This window comes from Frieseomelitta varia, unplaced genomic scaffold (assembly GCF_011392965.1).
Source record: "Frieseomelitta varia isolate USP_RPSP 00005682 unplaced genomic scaffold, Fvar_1.2 scaffold_541, whole genome shotgun sequence".
NCBI classification, from domain to species: domain Eukaryota; kingdom Metazoa; phylum Arthropoda; class Insecta; order Hymenoptera; family Apidae; genus Frieseomelitta; species Frieseomelitta varia.
Genome location: NW_025110303.1, coordinates 492,381 through 516,370, shown reverse-complemented (window position 1 = coordinate 516,370; position 23,990 = coordinate 492,381). Strand labels below are relative to the sequence as shown.

Genomic DNA, 23,990 nt, shown 5'->3' with positions numbered 1-23,990 from the left:
GACAAGTACATCTAGTATCTACATTATCGACTTATTTTATCGATGAATGTCTCGATGAATCGAAGATCATTGAAACATTTCAATTTCAAAAGTTTTTAAAGAATAAAACTAGAAATCTTAAATTTTATTTTGTAAAATTTTACAGTTTTATTAAACATTTAGAAATATATGACAAAATTCTTGAACTTTCTTTAATCTTTTTTTCTATATTTCTAAAGCATAAAAATATTTTAATATTAAACAAAATTTTTAGTTCTCTTTTTTTTAGAAAAAATGGGAAAATTTTTAAAAAACAATTAGAATTTCTTGCTAAATATTTAATATTACCGAAGGCAATCCAGATAATTTTAATTGTTTTTAATTTTAATTTTGTTTAAATTTTTTATATTTTATAATTTGTAATAAATGAAAATTTCATAACATGTGTATCTTAAACAGAAAAATAGAAGGAATTTTATATTTTTTAAAATTAATAATTAATTTCATATCTTTTTATTAATTAATAAAGTTGAAAGGATTCCTTAAACTTTTACGAAATTTTAGGAAATTCAATTTTTTTTTACGATTTTTGTAAATATTTTAATATGTTTCAAATTTTGTTAAAAAATGTGTAGTTCTTAATATAGAATAATAATAAATAATTAATATAATAATAAATAATTAATATCATACATTTAAGTACATTTCAATGCAATAAATCATTATATAAATTTTAAATAGAAAGAAAACTTTTTTTCTTGCAGTGTTTTATTATTGTTTTACCCGAAATTTAAAAAAATTTAACAATATTTAAATTCAAAAGAAAATTTATACTTAGTATACTTTATAGTTTATAATTTATTCTTAGTATTACTTTATAATTTGGTATTCTCAAACAATTTGTTAATTGACTAAACTAATCAAATTGCTTATACTAACATATCATTGACTAAAGTTAGAAAGTTATATCGTTGACTAACTTCAGTCAATGCTGATAACATTGAATAAAAATAGAATCGATAGAATAGACTAGATTTATTCTGGAAAAAATTAAGTTTCTTAAATTTCAACTTAAAATTAAACCAAGACTTGAAAAGAAAATTATAGATATAATTTTTTACGTTTTATAGACAAACAGAATTTAAAGACGTACTATTTTTGTAAAAATTAAAAAAAGTCAAAAAAAGGAAATTTTTATTTTTTCTAATTCTTAATTTATTTTATTAATTTATTCTGAATTTTTACTTAATTTATGCGACATATTTTTGTACGAAACGCGTACGCAATTATTTTAACTTTAGTAGAGATTACAATGTCAATGAAGTGATGAAATTTTGCAATTATGTACATATTGCGATTCTTAAACATAATCGACGTTTGTCGATAGTGTTTAATCGATCTAATCGATCTAATATTAGGACGTAAACTCGTGATGTGAACCGTCAGTTTTAGGTGGGAACGAGATAACAAACGTAACAAGCTACTTGTCCAGAAATCGTCAAGTAAAAATTATACAGATAAGACTTGTTTTTGAATTCATTTCCATTTTATTGAACACATCTACAATTTAAAATAGCAAACATTATTTAAAAGAGTTAAATACACATAAATATTCAATTATGACAGTGATACAGACATTTCCCATCGGATTTAATGGTTTTTATTTAGTGATATTTGCAATGATTTCTGACCACGATTCCATAAATTGCTCTTCGTATTTAATTGTAAGTCGCATATATTTTTATTTTATTGATCATTTAATTGTAATTATTTAAATTATCATGAATAAGACTAAAAATAAATTTAACAGTTTCAAATATGAACCAAACGTTCAAACTGATGTGTTAAATCAAACAGATGTATCTACAACTTTCGCTTAAATCAAGTCATTAATACTGAGTAGCATAAAAATAATTCATCTATATGTATATTATAAGAAAATCTTAACTGCACTGAAATTGAAGATATAATAGTTTATATTTCGAATGTATTTAAAATCGATGCTTGAGTGTTCTTTTTCTAAAGTTATTTATCAAACTATCTTTTGACAGAATGCATTAAAATTGAAAAATATAATAATAAATTAAAATATAATAATAACGCGTTTTGCGCGAAGTCATAAAGAATAGACATGATATCTTATGGAAGTTCGTGTCGCACGTATTACAAAAAAATAAATATATATAAAAAATAAATATATTTTTTTTTATAATAAATATCATTACACAGTAACAAAAACGTATTGTAAAAATTAAGATTTTAAAAATATTTTTATAATACATAAAAAGATTGACACATATTTGAACTTGTTTATATTTACATTAATATAATCCAAGTAGTTAAACATAGTAATTCTGTATTATATATTTTTATTATCACTAACAGAAGAAATATGATACATATACTATTGTTTGCAATATGTACAGCAATGAAAAATAATTCATCATCATAAAATGATCACAAGCATTGCAATACTCTATAATAACATCGTATTAAATAATAATAACAAAATGAAAATAATTGATAATCTGTCGCAATTTTTATCTTGCCTTTACTTTATTAACCTTTTTTGTCATATGATTGAAATAATTAGAGCAAAGATTAACTGTTGATTAAGAGGGATAAAAAGTAATTGTCAGTGTAAAACTTTCCCAGCTATTTATTATTTTGCTAAATGAATAAACATACTACTACTGTATAATTAATCTATTTTATCTACGATGTTATAATATTATAGTTATAATAATTATATTACGAATACTACATAAATATCTCTAAGATATTTTCAACCAATGGTTCCTACTTTTTGATCTCTTTAAACTTCTTGTGCTTGACGTCTTTAACAATAAAAAATGTTGAAACTTAAAGTAAGTAAAAGAGAGTACGTTAAAAATCTTGTGGACTAGCACCATCTCTACTAATTATTTTAAAAATAAAATATTTGCAACCTAAGTTCATAATGTCGCAATATCTTCCAGATATTTTTGAAATGGAAGTTGTTAGATATCCGAATATCTTACATCATACTATATTTTTAAGATGTATATATACAACGTCTGTTTAATTTAGTTTATAAAATATTTAGAGTTAGAGTATACTTAAAGTAGACTTCTTTATAATACAATAGAGTACAATTTTCTGTACGTTATTTAAATCTGTTAAATGTCAAGAATCAAAGCACATATTGTGGTAACTATTTTTGTTGTTCTAACAACGTAGTTATGGTTTTATCTATATTTTCTGGTAGATGATCCAGTAACATTCGCGGCATCACAAGTAATTCTGAAAATTCTTCTGGCTGTGCCCATCGCATCTCAAATTTCTGTTCCTCCTTGTTTTGTTTTTTGCTGTAAGAAAAAATATAATGCGGTTTATCATTCCGCACTTCCGAAATATTTTTTGATTTTGCACGAGATTAATGAATAAATAACTAATATTATATGAATTTTTATAAACTCGAAAATAAATAATTGACAAAATATGAAATAGATACCAGACCTTTCATTTTCTGAGCTTTCAGGCTTGCATCTAACTATGTGAAGAATTCTACCACCTATATATAATCTTACTTTAGAATATCTCCTCTTCGTAACATCTCTCTCATATATTCTATTCTCCTATAATATAAATCTTTTTTCAGTATAATATTATATAAAATAAATTAAATAACAAAAAATAAATGAAATGAAACGAATGAAATATAATTAAATTTTAAAATAACTTATCAACACATACGTATGTACCTCTATTGAATTTAAGTTTCGATTATTGAGTAAAGGTGTTGCTCCCGATACGGTGTTAATTATATCGATGTTCCATGTTTTTTCAAGGTCTTTTTCAGGAATGCCGAATAACATATAACCCAGTCCGTTTAACACTACTCTATACTAGAAAAATAATATTTAGTATTATGCATTTATTGTGAAGACGTAACGTGTATTTAATATATAATATTTAATTGTTTATTTACAAAAGACTTAAGAAAATTTAAATAACTGATTTTATTACACAATAGAAGCGGCTTATGCACCCAAAAAATCAAGATCTTCCATATCGAGATCTAGATTCTATCATTTCATTCATTTCACCCTACGGTTCGAGTCACTTCATCACAGGCAGTAACTTTAATGCAAAGTTAACCGCATCTGGAATAATCTCAGAAAAAACCTAAACGGCTCCACTATCAAGAACCATTCGGAATTCCACAACTATCATCCATAGTTCAACCTACACCTGGTATTCGGCCTTACCAAACACAATGTGGATGAAATTCGTACCGCGAAGGAAAGCAATTTTCTGACTTAATTTCTCGACGACAGGGATCTCCCGTGACCATATTTCATGTCCTTATACGTCGAGGTCAGCTCAGCACGCAACACCTGGCAATCGAATTAACTGCCTCGAATATCGACATCTTTCTGTCAAACATCCCTTCTTACCACATATGCCATACCATATATGACTTATCCTCCAACTACTCAGTGGTAACACTCTCGCTCCAAACAACTCAACAGAACACAATAAAATAGATCGACTGAAATGCGTACGTCAAACACTATAATGAACTAAAAATAAATCAGTACCTAAAGAACAAAAAATAAATCAGTACCTAAAGAACACAACAGAAATCAGAGCCCTTCATCATCAAATTTAAACAGCCTATATAAAGCAATGCACACAACATCCCAAACCCACTGTATCACATTATTACAAAACCTCGTAAAAGAAAGGAACAGGCACAGAGAATTTATGAAAGAACTAGTCATCTACTAGTCAGAACTAGTCACTCTGCACAACTGCAAGATCCAACTCAAGTTAAGTAATAAAGAAATATGAAAAAAAAAAGTTGCCATGGTAGTACACAATACTAGTCAAGATGTAGCTATGATAGTGCATAAAACGATCCACTATCGATTACTCTCACCACGGATTCCCAAAAATTACATTAGAATGTAATAGAAACTTAATAATTTAGTACAAATAAAAGAAAATTAAACAAAGACTTTAAAAATTTTTGTAGCTATTAGTTTAAATTTTGCAGAATTATATAATTTCAAATTATAAATTTGTTTGATTAAAATAATTAATTACAATAATTAAATTATAACTGTTGATAAATGGATGTTTCAAATACTGTAAAATAATTTTACCTTAGGTAATCGGCAAGCATGAAGTACCCTAAGTAAAGATGTTCGTAAGTTTTCAGTGCTTTCAACACTCAATCTCATCACGAAGTCATCTCCAACCCCTACTGTAAAAACGAATTCTTCCGTTATTCTGGCAAGTTCTCTTGAGAGGAGACCCGCTAAACAAAAAAATATTTTTTTAATTAGAAATTCAGCAATAAATCACAAAATATAAGTAAAACATATAATTTTTCAAGGATTTGTACCTGGTGTAGCGAATGCATAGACTTTCAGAGATGGATATCGTGGACGTAATAAAAATGCTAAAAGAATACTTATGCCAGCACCTAGACTGTGACCTGTACATATATTCTTACATGAAATTATTTGAAAATTTTCATAAAAAATATAGATAAATCTTAAAATTCTTTTTAGTAACATCTATTATGATATAGGGTAAATCCGGGATAATTCGATCGCTTTTTGAAACAATATTGTACAATTATTGCTTCTTCAGATTGTTTCTTCAGATTTTTATTATTTTGAGCAAGTTTAAATAATGTCTGTGTTATTTAGGATATAATCTATAGAAATAATCTAGGATATAATCTAGATATAATCTAGGATTTAGGATATAATAAATCACATTTTGCGACAATTACAATTATTTATATTCATTTCTAATAAAAAATATTGATACTAATCATGTCGGGCTAGATCGTCCGCTTACTACGAATGAGACTTGAAGAAATAACAAAATGTAAGAAATAACAATGTAATTAACAAGATTTTCATACAAGATGAAGAATATAACGAACGAGGAAACTAACTGATATGTAGATTTCTTCTTCAATTTTCCACATAAATCGAAAATATTTCTGTATATAAAGCCAACATGAAGCCAGTTGTAACTTATATATTTAAATCAATCGTAGGCTTTTGAAATAGTTTTCTCCGTATTTTTTAAGAAATTAACACTTTATTTAGTTTTCCTATTTCTTTTATAAATCACAGACATTTTCTGTTAATTTAATATTATCGAACTATTTAATATTAATGTTATGATAATATTATTGTATATATTTATTTAATATGATCGAACTATCCCGAATCAATATGGTCGAATTATACCAAAATCATAGCAGTGATCGATCGTCCTATTAATATAAAGTTAAAATGCATACTAGTCAGATTATATTACTATTAACATAAAATCAAAATGCATACTATTCAGATTATATTACTATTAACATAAAGTTAAAATGCATACTATTCAGATTATATTGCAATTTTCTACAAATTATATCCGCTAATATTGAAGTACTATAAACAGACTTATTTGCTGTCAAATATTAGTAACATTCTAACATGAACAAAAAAGATCTGATTTCAGATCTGTTAAAAGTTGCAAATATAATTTATAACTTAGCTTTTGTGACAATTGTCGATGCGAGATCTAGAACGAAATGATTCATTTGTTTTATTTCGATGAGACTCAGAGTGCCTTTACTTCAATTTTAAAATATTAAACATTGGCCAATGTCATCAATGTCAAACTATCAAACTATCTCAGATTTACCATATACTTTTAAAAAATCCATTACTTTAGTAGCAATTTAGTCACGTTCTTAAGATATATTTTTCTAATATAATTGAAATAAAAAATTATTTTATGATTATTCAATGGTCATACAACAGTTGTTTTAGAAAATAACAAACAAAAAAATATAAATATTTAAATACAAACAAACGACAAAAATACAGTATAATTATTCAATTCTATGTAGATTCTATATTTTTGTATGTGATTTAATAATTTCGTGTACAATTCTTCTTTTTTTTTCATTATTCTTTTTTTATTTTATTTTCTACTTCATTTCCTTTTTTACTTAAAATTGAATATAATTAAAAAATTAAAAGTTTTTGTTTCTTTAACATTTTATTCAAGAGAAAAGTAGGAACGAAAGTATATAAATAAAAAAATTTGAGATCGATACATGTAAGCTTAAAATTTTCTAAACGTAAAATTTTCTAATACACATGTAACATTTCTACTTACCTGTGAGAACTAAATTGTAATGAGGATATGTATTGAATGCTCGTTCTAAAACTTTGTTGTCATCTAATTGCTTCAGAATTATTCTAGCAGCAGTTATCATACTTCTGTGTGCCTACACATGTAACATTTTATACTTATGAACAATTGATTTAGAAAGAAACGTAATTTAAACTTGGCGTACAATAAAAAGAAAATTCGTAGTGTTAGTTTCATACTTGACTTTAATATTTACCTGAGCATTTAATGGAACACCTTCGCATATAAAAACTTCAGAATCTGCAGTAATATCAGTTATGATATCGCGCAACGAGAGAGAACCTCGTACAATAATGACAATATTATTTGTTTCCTTATCCGTTATTACACAGAATGGTATCTAAAAGTATTTTATAAAACTTTGAAACTGCTTTTTTTTACGAATAAACATATATAAGTAAATAACAATTTATTGCACACCAACCTCGCACAAATAGTTTTTAAATGATGCATATAGAATGTCATCTGTAGATATATTTGATAATGATTTTATACCAGCTAAATAGCAATAGCAACAATTATCGCCATTAATTAGGGTACGTTTTCTTCTGTAATTAGAATAAATTAATTAAGATTTGAGAATTTCATGACATAAATTATAGAAATATATATTTGGTATTTTTGTCCTTAAAGTGTAATGTAAACTAATGTTTTCATTATAATACTTTATTTATTGTAAAATATTAGTTTAATACATTATTTAGTGTCTTTTCAACTGTGATAATTTTATTCACTTTCATATTTCCAAAATTTGAGATTCATTTATTATTACTTATTTTCTTTAGTTACCTTATTTATTTTACATAAATAACTAATTATCTCAAAGATTTTTTATATAATTATTTCAATATATATTGTTCTTTCTAACATTTTTTTCTTTGAATAAAACATAATATTATTTTCATTCCTAATATTTTTTTCTTTGAATGAAGCATAATATTATTTTCATTTTTTCAAGAAAATAATATTGGTTCATTCTTCCATCACTTATTATTATTATAAATATTCGTATATATCTGTACACGATATATTTTTTAAAATAAGCATGAAGACGTAAGTACGACTTGTACGTAAGCAATAAAATTATCATATATTAATTATACGACACATATGCATACGTAGAATAAGCAAAGTAGAAACGATAAAGCAAAATATAGTTGATAGAAAGCAAAATTGAAAAATTTATGAAAAAATATTTACATATATTAATATAGCAGCAGCAAGAAGATGTTGATAATATTATACACGTATGATTTAAAATTTTATTTAAAAAGTTTTTAAATTTTATAACATAAAATATCATTATGAAATATGTAATTATAAAATATTTTCATTTATATAAGACAATGAACATGCTCTGATTACTTACCGAAAACAAGCGCAACAAGTCATATTCGATAGAACACGAAACCATCCGGTGTATATGTGTAAATACATGGCAAGTAACCATCCATAACAGGCTATTGAAAGTTTCATATAATGAGACGCGTTTTTTAAAGTCATCCAACTTGGTGTATTTTCAAATATTACAGCTGCATCTAGAACAATCATTTGGAGTTGTTTTAAACTTCGGCTATAATTCCGAAAAGCAGTAATTCGTCATCGCTGGGTGACGTAATATCGACTGCAGTCTATCGTCATAAATCCTTATTCGATTAAATTTTTATTCGGATAAACGCTTATTCGAGTGGATATTTATTCAAAAGTGGCGAATGAAACTTTATTTCTTATTTTTATTTTTTATCCGAATACTTATATGGGCCATTGACAATATTTGTTTACAGGTCCTGTTGTTAAATTATAATTATTTTCTAATTTAATTGAAATAACCTTGAGACATGCTTTTTGCTATCACATTGTAGGTATAATTTTAATGCAAACGCAAACGTTTGAGTACTTTGAGTTAATGATCATTCGAACAAACACATTAAATAAATGATGCACGATCTTCGGTGCCGTGCGCAACATCACGTATTAGTTGCAGGCTGTAACAACGAATCTCTCTCCTTCCCTCATCTATTATATAATCAATTGTTAAGTAAAAAAAAAAAAAAAAATGGCGAAAAATATAGATGTTAATTAGAATACTGTTTTCACGTACTTTTAATTGAGTTAAGTTTATTATAAGAAATAGAATCTTAAAAAGTTTTGTAAAAAGGAAAAAAAAAAAAAATTAAACAGATCACGAGCCACAAAAATTTTTAAAACTAGCCGTATGCGATCTAATAAATATTAATTCGCAAATCGATATCTGGAATTGAAGGAATAAAAGATTAATATAAAAAAATTAATGTTCATTATAACTATTTTTAATTACCAAATAACTGTTTGTATTAAACTCGTTTATTAAATACTATTCATATCTACATGTAAATTATACAATGTAAAATTAGCAATCAAGTGAATTATGATATTTTGTTGGAAAGAATTTAGAAATATATAAAAGCCGAAAAAAGGAATTTGTTCAATTTATAAAGAAATTTTAAAATTTTAGAATGTATGTAGTCTAAACTTAACATATACATACGTATACATTAAATACATTAAATTTTGAAAAATTTAGTTTATGCAAATTGCAATTTTGAAATAAAATTATAATACATACTGGAGGTATATTTTGGAACCGGAAGGAAATTTCGCTGCCGTAATTCATGCGTTTCTCGTTTTTGCTGAACTCTTAGCAGGATAAGACCTGCCATAACATCTGAAGGAATCAAATCCGTTCCACGGAATAAAGTGGTTAGCAAACCTAAAAAACAATTTGTGTCAAAATTATTCTCTTAACAGAAAATAAATATAAAGTCAAAACACGCGAATTTGTTTCATTTATTTCACACATAATGTGCGAATAGAAAACATATAAAACATGACATTTGGCAAAACGTCAAATAGCAAATACTACCAAAAATAGATAGTTGAATAAAAAATTTCATTTTAGAACAAAGAAAAATTTTAGATAAAACATTTTACGAAAAATATATTATGATATACTTTATAGTGAAATTAATAGGGAAAAGAATTGTGAATGTAATTTGAGCACTCTACTCTGTGTGCAATACGAAATAGCATGTAAACGTTAAATTTAAGAAAATAAAAGCGGAAATGAAAATGTACTATTAGAATAAATTACTATGTATGCAGAATATTTTATAAATGCATGTCATTTCTAGGCAAAAATATATATTAAAATAAATAAAAAAATAAATATGAACACGCACTATCGTCCAAATGTTTGAAATCACCTTGTAAGTTTTGAAAAAAGTCATGTTTCTTAAACTGATACGATTATATTATTATTTATATATAAACTAAAAACGAATATTTATGAGAGTAACATCTATAGATTTGACACGATTCAAAGTATTTCAAATCCCATCAGTATACGCATCGCGAGTGATCAATGACATTCTCGGGTATTTTTATATCCAATATAATTTTTATTTTTCCGAAATCTTAAGAGAGAAAAAATTAAAATCATTTCAATTCGAAATCAATGAACGAAAATAAATTCTTGGAAAACTCTAAAATAGACTACATTTCAGTAACAGAGTATAAGAGAATTTGTCACGCGTTGGAAGAAATAAAATAATGAATTCTACTTTCATTCCATTTTTGTCCTTTATTTTTAAATATCTCTTTTTTTTTATTGAGCTAATTGAGAGCGTGAATTATTTATCAGTTGAATTCCTTATTTGACGTTTAACCAATTTATCTTATTTTCCAACGAAAGAATATTTGAAGAAATCAAGATCAAGATAAACTTGCCAATTCTTTTTATAAATAATTAGAATGTCAATTATTAAGTAAAAGAGTGTTTAATTTCCGTGCGTATATTAACGTCTCGAAAAAAAGTCCTGCCTTTTGAGTAAACAAAAGAAAATCAACGTTATCTATTTTAAATACATATATGACACGTGTACGGTACGGTGAATTATCATATAATTGTCACACATCTTCGACATATATCTTATAACAATCATTATGAAACATTGTGTATATTTTTATATATATGTAATATATAGATATGATGCATAGATGAGAAGAAATTTAACAGGAATAGGAGCAACGATAATATATACAAATATACGCATAAATTTTTTTCACTCATTGTCATGTTATGCGACATGATATTGCACAGAATGTGAATATATAATTATGTCATTTTCCTATCAGTCACGTATTTTTATCTCTACGATTATTCTATATACATATATCAGTAATAGCCAATCAGACCCGTATTCCTTTGCCTGCACAGTGTACTTACACAATAAAAAGTGTAACTACTAATCACAGATTTTGTTTAAATTATACTAATATTAAAATATACAAAGAATAAATATAATAAAAATATTTAAGATAATTAAAGTTGATATAAGCAATTTTTGAATGTTGCAAATGTTCTCTTCAGTAGCGAAAATGAATCCTGTAGTGAAAAATATTTACTCTGTTTTACATAATTTTTTTCAATAAAACTTTTAGCTTTAATAAGTTATTAATATTTACTTTAGAATCTCTTAGTTTCATGACGGCATCAATGTATTTTTGCATTATACAAGATTTTAGCGACAAAGTAATCACGAATATTAAACAAACATTGTTTTTCTAAGTCTTATCAATTATTCAAGAGCTGATATCCATATTCATCGATATTCATAGGATTCTTATATCTTTCGTTTTGATTCTTAAAAACGTCAAGATTTCAAATTTACTCCAGTCACACCGATGTATCTAATTTTTATGTTTTGAGCCGAATTTTGCATAGTTTGTTTCTGTTATAATCGTGTTGAAGTGTAATGTTAGATCCTATAAAACCTTCTATTGTTTTTAGTATTAGTGAAAAAAAGACACAATTGTTTGATTGCCCAATAGTTCATCAAATTAAGCTCCATTGCATTCGACGACTATCTTCTATCGTAATCAGTTTTTAGATAGAAGATAGTCATTTGGTATAAAGTTGTATTAATTCAGTCTTATATATATGCATGTACATAAATCATCTTTGACGTTTTTTCTGCAAAAATGTTTTTCCAGATAACAAGGTTCTTTTGCTACATATTTTTTACACATTTGTATATTTTGCGACGATTATGTTTTTCTTTTTTTACCAATATGGAAAATGACAAAATCTTCTGTAGGATTTGATAATTTCTCCTTCTTCTTCAAAAGAAAAAAGAACGGCATTTTTGATTGTATTTATTTATTCATATCACTGAATCAATGAATATTTCTTGTTATAAACAAATAAAAAATATTCGAAAGTTTGAAAAACTATTTAGCGTTAATTGTGCAAAATTGTTTCTGTAGTGTGCATTTTTTAATATTTTAATGTCAACAGTAAGGTCAACAGTAAAATCTTATGTGAAATAATTATTTATGCTGTTCATTATATTTATATATCATATAACATACCAATTGCTTCATAGTAGTTCGTTAAAAAATTTATGCAAAAATTTAAGAATATTTACTCTAACATACATATATATAAATTCAAAAATGTATGAAAAATTGTCTTCGAACTAACCAACAAATTTTTATTTTTATCTTATTTTCTACTTCTTATAACTTTCTCTCTTTGACTTTTTATTTTCATATATTATAATAGAAGACAAATTTAAACTAAATCTCCCCTCATTTAATTCAATATTTTCTTTTTGTCGGTGTTGAAACCTTTTTTTATAAAGAATATGCGACGAAAAATTGACGTTCCGATTTCAATTAGGGCAGGACCTTTTCTAGATTAATCGTACCTATGTCTCACCAGCAACATATTGAAAAGTCACGCTACAGTTCTCATCTTTTCTCATCCACCAGAGAAACTTGAATCTCCGTTGCCAAATTTTTAAGATCTTGCCATGTTCGTCCAAATTTTCCAAATGTTTGTTACTTAATGAACCTAATGGATCGAAGATCACTAACAGGCCCAAAATAGCGAGACCTATGAGAATCCAGTCAAAAACTACCAACGCCTGAGTTACCTTCATCGTGTAATGTTCATAATCACATTTGACATATGGCCCGAACAACCATAAACTTCCTAAAATGTTCCATGATATCTCAGGCAGCAGAAACAATATTCTGTAAAATCACAATAACTTATAATATTAGAAATATATAGGACATCAAGGAAATAGATGATCGAACTTTGATACCATATTCTATTGCCCTTAAGAAAAAAAAAGAACATAGGCTCTTTTTTTCCAAGATATAAATACTTTTCGATCACGATAAATTGTTATAGGAGTATTAAAAATTTATTTGAAACCTGCTTTAAAACATGCTTCAAAATTTAAAACAAATGTATTCAAAATCTGAACAAAAGTTTAATGCAAATATATGTTCAAAAATCATTAATTCAAAAGATATTTTAACTTTAATTTTCAAAACATCACATAAAAAATAATATGCTCTTTAAAGCCATTTAACTTTCGTCTGACATATTTCTTCGTGTCATATTTCGATAATTAACTCGCATAGTATAAAAAAATACGTGATTAGTTCGTAATATTATGAAAAAGAAATATGAAAAACTTATATAATGACCATTCGTGGAGATGCTGCAACTTTCAAAATATACATACATACTATAAATACAGTGGATTTTTATTACTTTTTATATAAAGTAAGGGAATTGTGTACGATTGTTGATAATGAAACTAAATAATACAAGCAAATATAAATAAATTAATAGATATATTTATGTATCGAGAAAAATTAGGGGTGCTGCAGTTTCGCATTCCCCTGACAATAATATAGTAATTAATAAAAATAAGTAATTAATAGGCAGTAATAAAACATGAAACAGATATCATGAAAACAACATGGTGATTGATTAGTGATTTCGAAACCTAGTATATAATTATATATAAGATTGCTGAAATATATGTATGATCACGATTGGGAGAGGAGTTAATAACACGAGCGAAATATCTGATAATGACCAGAATGAAAAATGTTGTTTCACTTCACCGGTATTTTATAATGAATGGTGTTATTCGCCAGCGATATGTAAATTGCTGTATAATTTTCAAACGCTTACTTACTTAACTGTCAAGAGCGGTTCAACATATTTACGAGCGTGCGTTTCCATGATAGAACCTTTTGAGCTGAGTTTTATAACGATGAGCATGAAAAGTATAGATACGGCAAGAAATGCAACTTCTCCTAGGAGGTACACGCGAACCAATTCTCCGCCTAATTGACAGCTCCATGTATACTCGTAATATCTGACAGAAGCAATTACAATTAGGCATAACCTGCGAACAGAATTAATTAAATAAAAAGTAAGTAAGTATTTAAGTTCATTTGAGGAGGAAGTACGTTGATATTAAGAATAATTATGCAAAATTATTCTCTCTGTAGGCAGCCATGCGTGACGAAAATCTTAATATTCAGTGATTGAGCAATATTATCTTTCATGTTTAATGCATAATTCATATTCACATCTTTTTTCCCTATGAACTATGAGTTGATATATGAAGTTTTCTAAATATAAAACTTCCATTAATTTAATCGCTGTTCAAAATTTGTTCTCGTAAAACTTAAATCCCGTATTACGCATAAAATTTGAGACAAAAAATTGTAATAATATTTTTGACTATGATTTATGATAAGAACGCTACATGTGACTCTGTACGTTCTTCATTAAGTATTTAAATATTAATGCAATTTCGACGATCATAAGGATGACAATTTATTGTCTATTAATTAAATACTTATTTTCTTCATAACCCAATCTGTTATTCTTACAAAAGAATTCTTCAATTCCAAAATCAGTTACAACGATAGGATTATTTAGTTTTTTTTTAATTTCCCTAAATAAAATATGCTATTGTATATCGGTCAGTTTTTGAAATTTAACATAGTATTTAACGTGTCAAAATATAAAGTATTAAAAGTAATACGAGAAAATGACTTATTAAAAATGTTATAAAATATATAAGAAGTTAGGTTTGACGATGTTGAAATACAATCCCTGTATTTTTTTGCACTTTTTTGCAACGTTGCCAACACATTTAGAATAAGAGAAAAGGTAAAACCTTATTAAAAAAATTCTAAAAATACGAAATAACAACGATTCAACTTTCGTGTAACATAAAAATAGATTGGCTGCCTGGTTAGTTTCAATTGAAAGTATCATCTGTTTTTATAAATACAGAACAGACATCTATAAAAAATTAAATTTATTACATTATTGATTTCTTTACGTGAAGGCAACAAAAATTTTTCATACTAGTTCTCCATGTATATGAATTTTTATCTGGTCTTTAATCAGAAAGAGAATTTCATGGGTTTAAAAGAAGAATCGCAGCTTGTGTACTATATTCGTTATTATTACATATGGTTAAGATTAAGATTGCATGTATACATAGAAGAAAAAAACAATCGCGGGTTTCTCACTGACTATGACTTTCATTAAAATTAAATAGATTTAAATCAATTAGTTACATATAAAATACCATTGAATTTTTATTTATATTAATCAGTTTTATTTATTTCCATTAATTTTTATTTAATGAAGTAAATTTATATGAAATTAGCGTTGACAGATTCTTTCTAAGAGGATTCTTTAGTTTCCGACTTTATATTTATGATAGGAACTACTATCGAGTAGAACTAATATAATATATTGAACAGTTTGCGCTTCTAACAACCCACAGATATAATTATTGGCTGTCGTGGGGCTTTTATATGAATGCAGAGTTAGGGAAACAACAAGCAACTCGACGTTACATTGCCTAAAAATATTATTCCCCAAGGATACAGACATCATCTAGTCACAGAATGATGTCTTTTCGAACTGCAGCGGACGACACGGACATTTATCCCTGAATTTTGATTGAGTAATCATCTTTGGAGCGTATAATTTCCCTAGCACATTAATATACTAAAATAGATTTCTTAATATTTTATTTAGAATGCAAAAAATTTATGCATCACAGAAGATGATCCGAGATGGTATCCTGATATTTACAATGTAATAAATTCAATTTGTTGATAGACGTCAGTTCCGTATTTATGAAAATGAGCGACAATTTGAACTAATGTATGCATACGAAATATCGCCAATCTGTCACGCTATATCGAATCAGTCCACTATTATTTCTTATTTTTGATATAATTTTCTAACAAAGCATCTTCTAGCCTGTTGAGAAACGTCCTGTAATGTTTTCTAAAAACGTAAATTTCAATTCAGTTGTTCTTGGAATTTTATATTTCTCATTTTGACGTCAACAGCTCAAGTCGCAGTTGCATAGAATATCGCCATATTGAATTCTATTATTAAGAATTTTCTCACGTATCAGATTTTACATATGTATAAACAAAAGTTTGATTACATAAGTAAAAATATTTTTTGTGTACAATATACAATTAAAATAAAGATTTAAAAAATTTTTAAACCCTACGATACAACGATGTGAATTTGCAAAGGGATTCGCTGAAATAAATGCTTTTGTAAATTATTAAAAATGTTTAAATTAATATGAGAGACACAAATTGAGAAATTTATACAACATTTTATTCTAATAGATATATCGAATTCGTAATTTTGAAAAGTTGTTACTGAATATGTGTAAGTATTGATATTATGGAAAATCTAGATTGAAAAAAATTAAGACAAAGTGGTAAGTGTTAAGATATTAAATATAACACAAATTTTGTATGTTCTATATATATTTATGGAAGTTTTTAATAACTTTTTAACAAATAAGGAACGACGGTTAAAACCTTTTAGAGGTGTTTCGTAGTATGTGCGAAGATCAAAATCATTGGAGATGGGTCCTCTAAACGCAATATTTACTTTATTTTATTCTGAAATTATATTATATACTTAGTTAGTTATATACTTAATTATATACTTAAGTATATAATTATACTTACATACTTAATTAGTTACAATTAGATAATTAGCTAGTAGTTGTAAAAATATCGAATTATTTTTTAAACTTATTAAGTCGATACATGAATTTATAATTTAGGTAAAATCATCTATATAATATTAATCTATTTTAATTACGATGATGTAAAAAATGTTTTATAAAACAATATTTTATTTTCTAAGTTGTTTCTTCGAATTTTACAAGATCATCGATGTTTTTGTGCACGTTATATTCTTTTTCCTATTGCGTCATGTAACTGGTAACATTCAAATGTGCACATACACATAATGTCGCTTTGAAATTGAGGATTATTGATCTCTTTTGCATGTGTATATTATAGAGAATAAAATTATAAAATATTTTACATAAATATCATATATCATAAAGTGAATATACAGAATCTTAACATTGTATGATATACAATGTTACAATACATGTACAATAATAAAATTTGAAAACAGAGATATGAATAGGTATAAACTGACATTGGTCGAACGAAATTATAACACATTTGTGTCATTTATCGTTGTCAATTTCTGTCAATAGTTATTCAATTGTAAGTGAACACAAAGGTAAGAATCTACTATTTATTTATGATATTTATTTCATTTATTTGAGAAAAGGAAGTAACGATTCGAGGGAAAGTCAGATAAGAGTAAAATCAACCGGATCGTTCTGTTGCGGGGAGAAAAATATAGTATTGATAAAATTGCGAAATTATTACAAGTCATTGTGTCGCACATAATGTACCAGGAAATCCAAAGCTTACGAAAGAAGTCTTATATTTAGTAATCTGAATATAGATGTTACTCCATGCATATTTATGCAGCAATAAATTCATTTCAATTTATATATAGGTCAACTAGTCCGTAACATGACGTAGCTTTTTTTTTATTCATTTCTTTAAACGTAGTTCTTTGTTTCTTAAATTCATGGAAATACCAACTCTATCTTTTAGAGTCGTCTAAATTCAATTTGCTACAAATAATATTTCTCTAAGTTTTCACCTAGTGAATGTGTTCACAAGAAAATTTCAAACACGCTGCATTATGTTTCTTGATTAACACATTCAAGGCCAAGTGTGGAAAACCACAGTACAAACGCAATGTGTTCTGGACATATTAATACAAAAGACATAAACAAGGAAAAATTTATTTTCTCAGGCTTGGAGATTAGAAGATTGAAGCTCGTCTCGTATGCAAAGCCTCATTTGGAATTTTATGTATTTAATATGTTTGCTTTCTTATTACGTAGGTTGTGTATTTATATTTATTTGTACTCCTGCTTCTTCGATGATTTGCCTTGCATTCTTTCAAAGCAATACACAGAGTTGTCTGTTTGAATGAAACGCGAGTTTTTTTATTTCTTTTTTTTTATAAACCTCTGGATTTTTTATATATATGACATAGCGATTTATATTCAATAATTTTACAATTTTCTGGATATTATACTTTTCTATTTATAATAGAAATATTCAGTCGACTTTATTTTTATGTAATTTTATTTTTATTTTAAATCTTTTTCTTTCAAATAAATGAATTAATATTATAAATAAATGACAGATTCTCATTTTTCCCATTTCTAGCCAAATAACTGTCGATAGAAATTATAAGAATGAAAAATAGTATTTAGCAATTTCATCCAATGTGTCTGTTGATATTCACATTTGAATCCAACTTTTGAATCATTTTAAACTTTAAATGTTTAATTCTTTACATTTAAAATAAATTTTTCTCAAATTAGAGCACCATATAAAGTTTATAGAAATTGATAAAAATTATATCAATTTATGCCAATAATAAATAATTAATAAATAAGTTATTTTGGAAGTGATTATTCCAAAGGTATATTATTTTATGCATTTTGTATGTCGTCAGATAAAAGCTATGCCTATAATAATACAATATTTATTAGAGTTTAAATTTTAAAAACGAAATGCCATTTTATCAGTTTTCTTTTTTACATACGAAATTTTTAAATATACGAAATTTAGAAATACATATGTATCTTATAATTTTTCGACTAATATATAACATGATGGCCAATTACTTTGAGAAAATTTTTCTCTATTCACTGCTTGTTTAAAACACTGATCATTTTTAACATAAATAAATATCATATCAATCCTTTGAGTAATTTATTGGAAACGGTATAAATTTATTTGAAAAATAATAAATAAATTATATACGTATATAAGCATTATGAAATTTAAAGAACTATAGGAAAATTGCAAATATAGAATAAATTTCAAAGTATTGTTAGTGGAGCTCAATTTTATTTACAATGTAATCTCATTTTTGTAAGTTGAAAGTAAGCTGTAGTCTGTATTCAGATAAATTTAAGTATCGAAATATGGAAACCGACATTATAAAAGCAATATGTCGAAGACTAAAATTTGCAGATTAATTTAAGAAGAAAACATATAGAAATATACTATTTTTAATGACAAAAAAATTCGAATGGATATGATGCATTCAATATTATTACAAAAATTCGATATACTATTGCAAAAAAAATCACGTCGTGTAAAAATTAAAAACTTGAATCAATCACGGTTTGAGCTGCTTTTAAAAGAAATTTTAAGAGTGAAATAGTATTCACAAAAAAGAAAAAAATTGAATGCTGTTGGATATTAAAGAAATATCTATATATAATTATTTGCTTCGTGACATAAGACAATAAATTCACTTTTCAACGAAATAACATACAGACAATGAGTCATTGAACTTTTTCCACAAAAAGAAAATAATTGAATGAATTTGGAGTCAAATTATTACCATAGTCAGCATTAAAAATTTTTATTTTCCCGAAGAAATATTTCTGATAGGTAAAGCAACAAATTCAGAACATTGAGAAAAATAGAATAAAATCTGCTTCAGCCTGATAATTCAAACAATACTATATACGAGCAAATTAACGATATTCTAAACTAGTTATTACATGTAATAACAAGTAATAATGTAAAAATCAATATCGAATTCATATTTTTTTATATCATTAAACTTTATTTTAAGAGATACTTTGATTTTGCTAGATTTCCAGTGCAAAAAGTTTTAATTCCTTTATGTCAATTCTGTCTTCAATTACAATAGGGACATAGATAAATAAATTGTTAAAATGTTGTGAAAAATGTAAGTACATGTTTACATATAATTATTTACAATACTACATATTTATGTACATATATGTCGTGACTTGTAACTGGACTTTTATGCAAATTTATATGTTTGAAAATAAACAGATATACCTTTGGTAGAAAATTAAAAGGTGCTTTGAATATTTTATAAATTTTTTTCATAAATGTATAAAAATCCGCATTCTATTTATAAGCTAATCAATTCCTTTACTGTTTAATAGACTAACACACGTGCGTTTGCATATCACTGTGAGTGATTCAGTTCGTCACAATTCGCATAAAGGCAAAATGACATGATATCAGACTTAAATAAGTATGGAGGAGATTAGTTTTCTATGGTTCAGTGGAGCAGACAAATAAAAGGAACTATTATACATACTAGATTGTCGTCCTTGCTAAAGATTTGTGTACCTTTAAAATAATAAATAAAATTAAATATAAAATAAGAAATTAAAATGAAATAATAATATTTAAATTAATATTGAAATAATAATAACACTAAATAATTTTGAAATAATAATAACACTATGCTGTATAAATTTTAATTCACGTAAAAAGGAGAGAAAGAAATATTCATATATTTTATATTAATTCTTAACTAATAAGATTTATCTCAATAAGAGGTTTAAATCTGAGTTTATGAAAAGATTGAGAATTTTTATACAAATCTATATTTCTGAGAACTTGATTAAAGAAACTATCTAAAAAATCTATAAAAAATTACTTCACATAGTATATCCTATAGAAAATACTCTATTTTGAACGATATTCGTTTTATATACTTTTTTATATTATTAATGCATTATTTATTTCGCACTTTAAAATTTCTTACATGTTCATAAAAATCCACAGCCTACTTATAAATTATATACTGTAATTATAACAATTACATTAATTTTTAATTAATAAATGTAGTTGAATTTATCATGGTTTTAATAAATATCGTTGAATATATCATGGTTTACTTAAAAGTGAAATTATTACTGTTTATCATGATTTTATAATGAATGCAAATTATAATATATATGCGTGTAATATATACAAAAAATAAACGTCAATGAACGTACATGTAGCAAAATAATACAACTTTTTCTAAGAAATATGTATCAAACTGAAGGGACGGATGAAGCTTGATGAAAAAGATTTAATTAATTAGAAAATCAATAGGAAAATGATCATGAACATGACTCCATGAAACAATATCTAAAAATATTATTTGTTAAAAGCATATGAAAAACGAAGAAGATTGTAAGTGATTAATTAATTATTACCATTTTACCACAACGTTTCTAAATACTTCAATTTCTTTTTTCATAAAATTATAGAATCCAGGTGAGAAGAGAAAAAATAGTAGACAAACTTTGGAATTCATTTCTGTGGCTACAATGTTAAAAATAGAATTGAATAACGTGAATGAAGAAAAAATTGCGAATGAAACGTATTAACGCAACTTTTAATTAGTTGGTACGACCTAGCTAGCAGAGTACTCAGTGGAATGAAATCTCCATAATTCTAGGTTTGAAACAAAAAGTGGAGGACTTACCAAATGGCTCGAACGAAAATTTCAAAGAAACCTGGGTAAACAAGATCGTCAGTTGCAGCTAGCCATTTTCTGCCAAAGAGTTTTATCGCAGGCATTTTTCTGTGAAACATATATTACGACTTAAGAAACTGCATCTTGACTGGGAAGATGCATTTGTTATGTAAGATATATTTGAATTTATTTATTATGAATGAAACTGCATATTATTATTCATACAATGAAACAGATAAACATTAGTGAATTTAAAAATCAAACGATTAATGTTTTATAATATTCACGTGTGAGTAACATATGACAGTGGTTGGAATGTTTTATCGATTGTAAATGTTTCTCGAGATTCGGATAACTGTACACGCTGTGACAAGCGTACTTCTTTGATAGTAAATTACGAACCAGAGAAAGCGTTGGGAGAAAGTCTTTGTCTATCCTACATCCGAGAGTACTGACATAACTTTAATTGCGTCTATAATTGGACCCTGACACTGTTGAAGATCGAACTTTTATTTCCAAATTTTTCGATTACTTTTACATTATTCATAAAGAAATTCAACTGTCCTTGGTTGCGTGATACTTTCTGCTTTCAATTCTTGATACTTCTACATTTCATACGCCATACTGTTGAATTAATAAGAATATTTATATAACAGATAAAAATGTATATTTTTTACTCTCATTTCTATTTTACTCTGAATAAAATTTATTTGCTATTGCGAGCAAAATCATAAGCTGCACGTTTCAGATTTATCGTCAATCATATATTAATGTATACAGAATCTCGCATGATGTTAATTACTGTCATTAGCGCTTTTTTTAATGCTGGTAAATTTTAAATATAGGTATAGTAAGATTAATGACTCATTGAATAATATTAAGCACATATTAGATAATTATTCAAAATACGCACGTTTCAATTAATTACTAAAATTTAAACTCTTTGTACGTATGATTTTTCTAATATACAAATATAACAATTTTATAATAATAATAATTCTCGTGGACCTACGGTAACATCCCATTTTGTATAGAAAATAATCGTTGTTCGATCTTTTATTTTATTATTAAATGTATCATTTATGGATATTTACGAAGATAATGTATCATATGCTACATTACTTATAACTATTACACGTTACTTGTACTACACACATATTTCACGAAACGAAATGAAATAAAACAAACGCTTAATCGAAATCATGATATACATATTTTACCTGTTGGATGGGCTGTCACGGTATTTCTACGTAAACTTTCGATCATTCACAGGATGTCGCTTTCCCACATGTACAATCAGTATTTGAGAGCGTCGTCCCGACAGGATGCAGGCCGATACCATTTACCGTTTTAGCTACTTGCACGAAGAGTTTTTCAATTTCTTCTAAGGAAAAAGGTACGGCTCGCCTGCATCCATAGTCGTGTTCGTTGCTTCACGATCCAACCGATCAATCACGATACGCACCGATCTATTGACGGTAATACGCAAAACGTAAAAGATTGAAAGTCGCTGAACTCGGTCTGCGAGGAATGCGATGCTTTAAGCGACTTTTCGTCTGCGAAGATAGCGCGGTGGGACACGACTGGTAGAAAATCGCGTTGGCTCGCGACACCGGGGCTAGCAAAGTACACACACAATGCACTTGCGACCGGCTTGCAGAGACTGCTCGCAAACCCGCTCACCTTGTTTCGTAGCATCCCGCCGTTGAATCTCACGAGTTGGTTAGCGGAGCTGTCCAGCACGACCAGAACTTTCCCTTCGTTCCTCTCGATCACACGTTCCTTCGCTAACGAAAAAACCAATAGCACTTCACGCGGATATACCGCTATTAGCAATTTTGCGATTACGGTAATCACACTGCTGTACTTCATATAAAAAAAAAAAAAAAGTGAAACTGAAAAGATTAATTAATTTCAGTTGTCGTTATTGATTATTTATCGCATGTCGCATCGAGCGTCCAAAAGTAAGTTTATTTTGTGGTTAAATATAAAATTGACTTGCAAATTTTTAATCACAATTTTATTAATTTAATTCATAACGGAGATGAAATATCGGTTTTGATAGGTGATTCTGGAAATACACAGCTACTAATATTATGTGTCTCATGCATCAATGATTTTAAAATTCTTGAGCATTACTTTATAAATGATTATAATATAGTTATAATTTATAAATAATTATGATATAAATCTCTTATACTTTATAAATAGTAGAAACAAATTTTAATATGTTTCGATTTGT

The 23,990-nt window shown here is 26.5% G+C and overlaps 1 protein-coding gene across 6 annotated transcripts; it reads right to left on the bottom strand.

Moving 5' to 3' along the window:
• Positions 1-2,620: 2,620 nt before the first annotated feature.
• LOC122533599 (diacylglycerol lipase-beta-like) lies at positions 2,621-23,454 on the bottom strand. Of its 6 annotated transcripts, XM_043663468.1 has the most exons (15): positions 22,969-23,413; positions 22,151-22,372; positions 21,758-21,856; positions 14,241-14,453; positions 12,959-13,275; positions 9,806-9,949; positions 8,570-8,738; positions 7,625-7,748; positions 7,397-7,540; positions 7,165-7,276; positions 5,372-5,464; positions 5,130-5,284; positions 3,723-3,866; positions 3,478-3,596; positions 2,621-3,326 (listed from the first exon to the last, which is right to left on the bottom strand). In XM_043663468.1, the coding sequence occupies exons 3-15, from the start codon at positions 21,850-21,852 to the stop codon at positions 3,173-3,175; spliced, it is 1,983 nt and encodes a 660-aa protein (XP_043519403.1). In that variant the 5' UTR covers positions 21,853-21,856; positions 22,151-22,372; positions 22,969-23,413; the 3' UTR covers positions 2,621-3,172. The 6 variants fall into 6 exon arrangements, with proteins under 6 accessions (XP_043519403.1, XP_043519404.1, XP_043519402.1 ...); XM_043663469.1 differs by lacking the exons at positions 22,151-22,372; positions 22,969-23,413 and adding an exon at positions 23,432-23,454; XM_043663467.1 differs by lacking the exon at positions 22,151-22,372 and having other exon boundaries at positions 22,969-23,412.
• Positions 23,455-23,990: the final 536 nt, after the last annotated feature.

What these genes read in the sequence shown, in the direction of transcription:
- LOC122533599 (XM_043663466.1), bottom strand. Translation starts at nt 21,867, where the DNA reads ATGTTTCACAGAAAAATGCCTGCGATAAAACTCTTTGGCAGAAAATGG. An exon ending in GGTTCCAAAATATACCTCCA is followed by an intron (nt 8,739 to 9,805) that starts GTATGTATTATA and finishes TGATTGTTCTAG; the next exon opens with ATGCAGCTGTAATATTTGAA. An exon ending in GAAACTTAAATTCAATAGAG is followed by an intron (nt 3,597 to 3,722) that starts GTACATACGTAT and finishes TTTATATTATAG; the next exon opens with GAGAATAGAATATATGAGAG.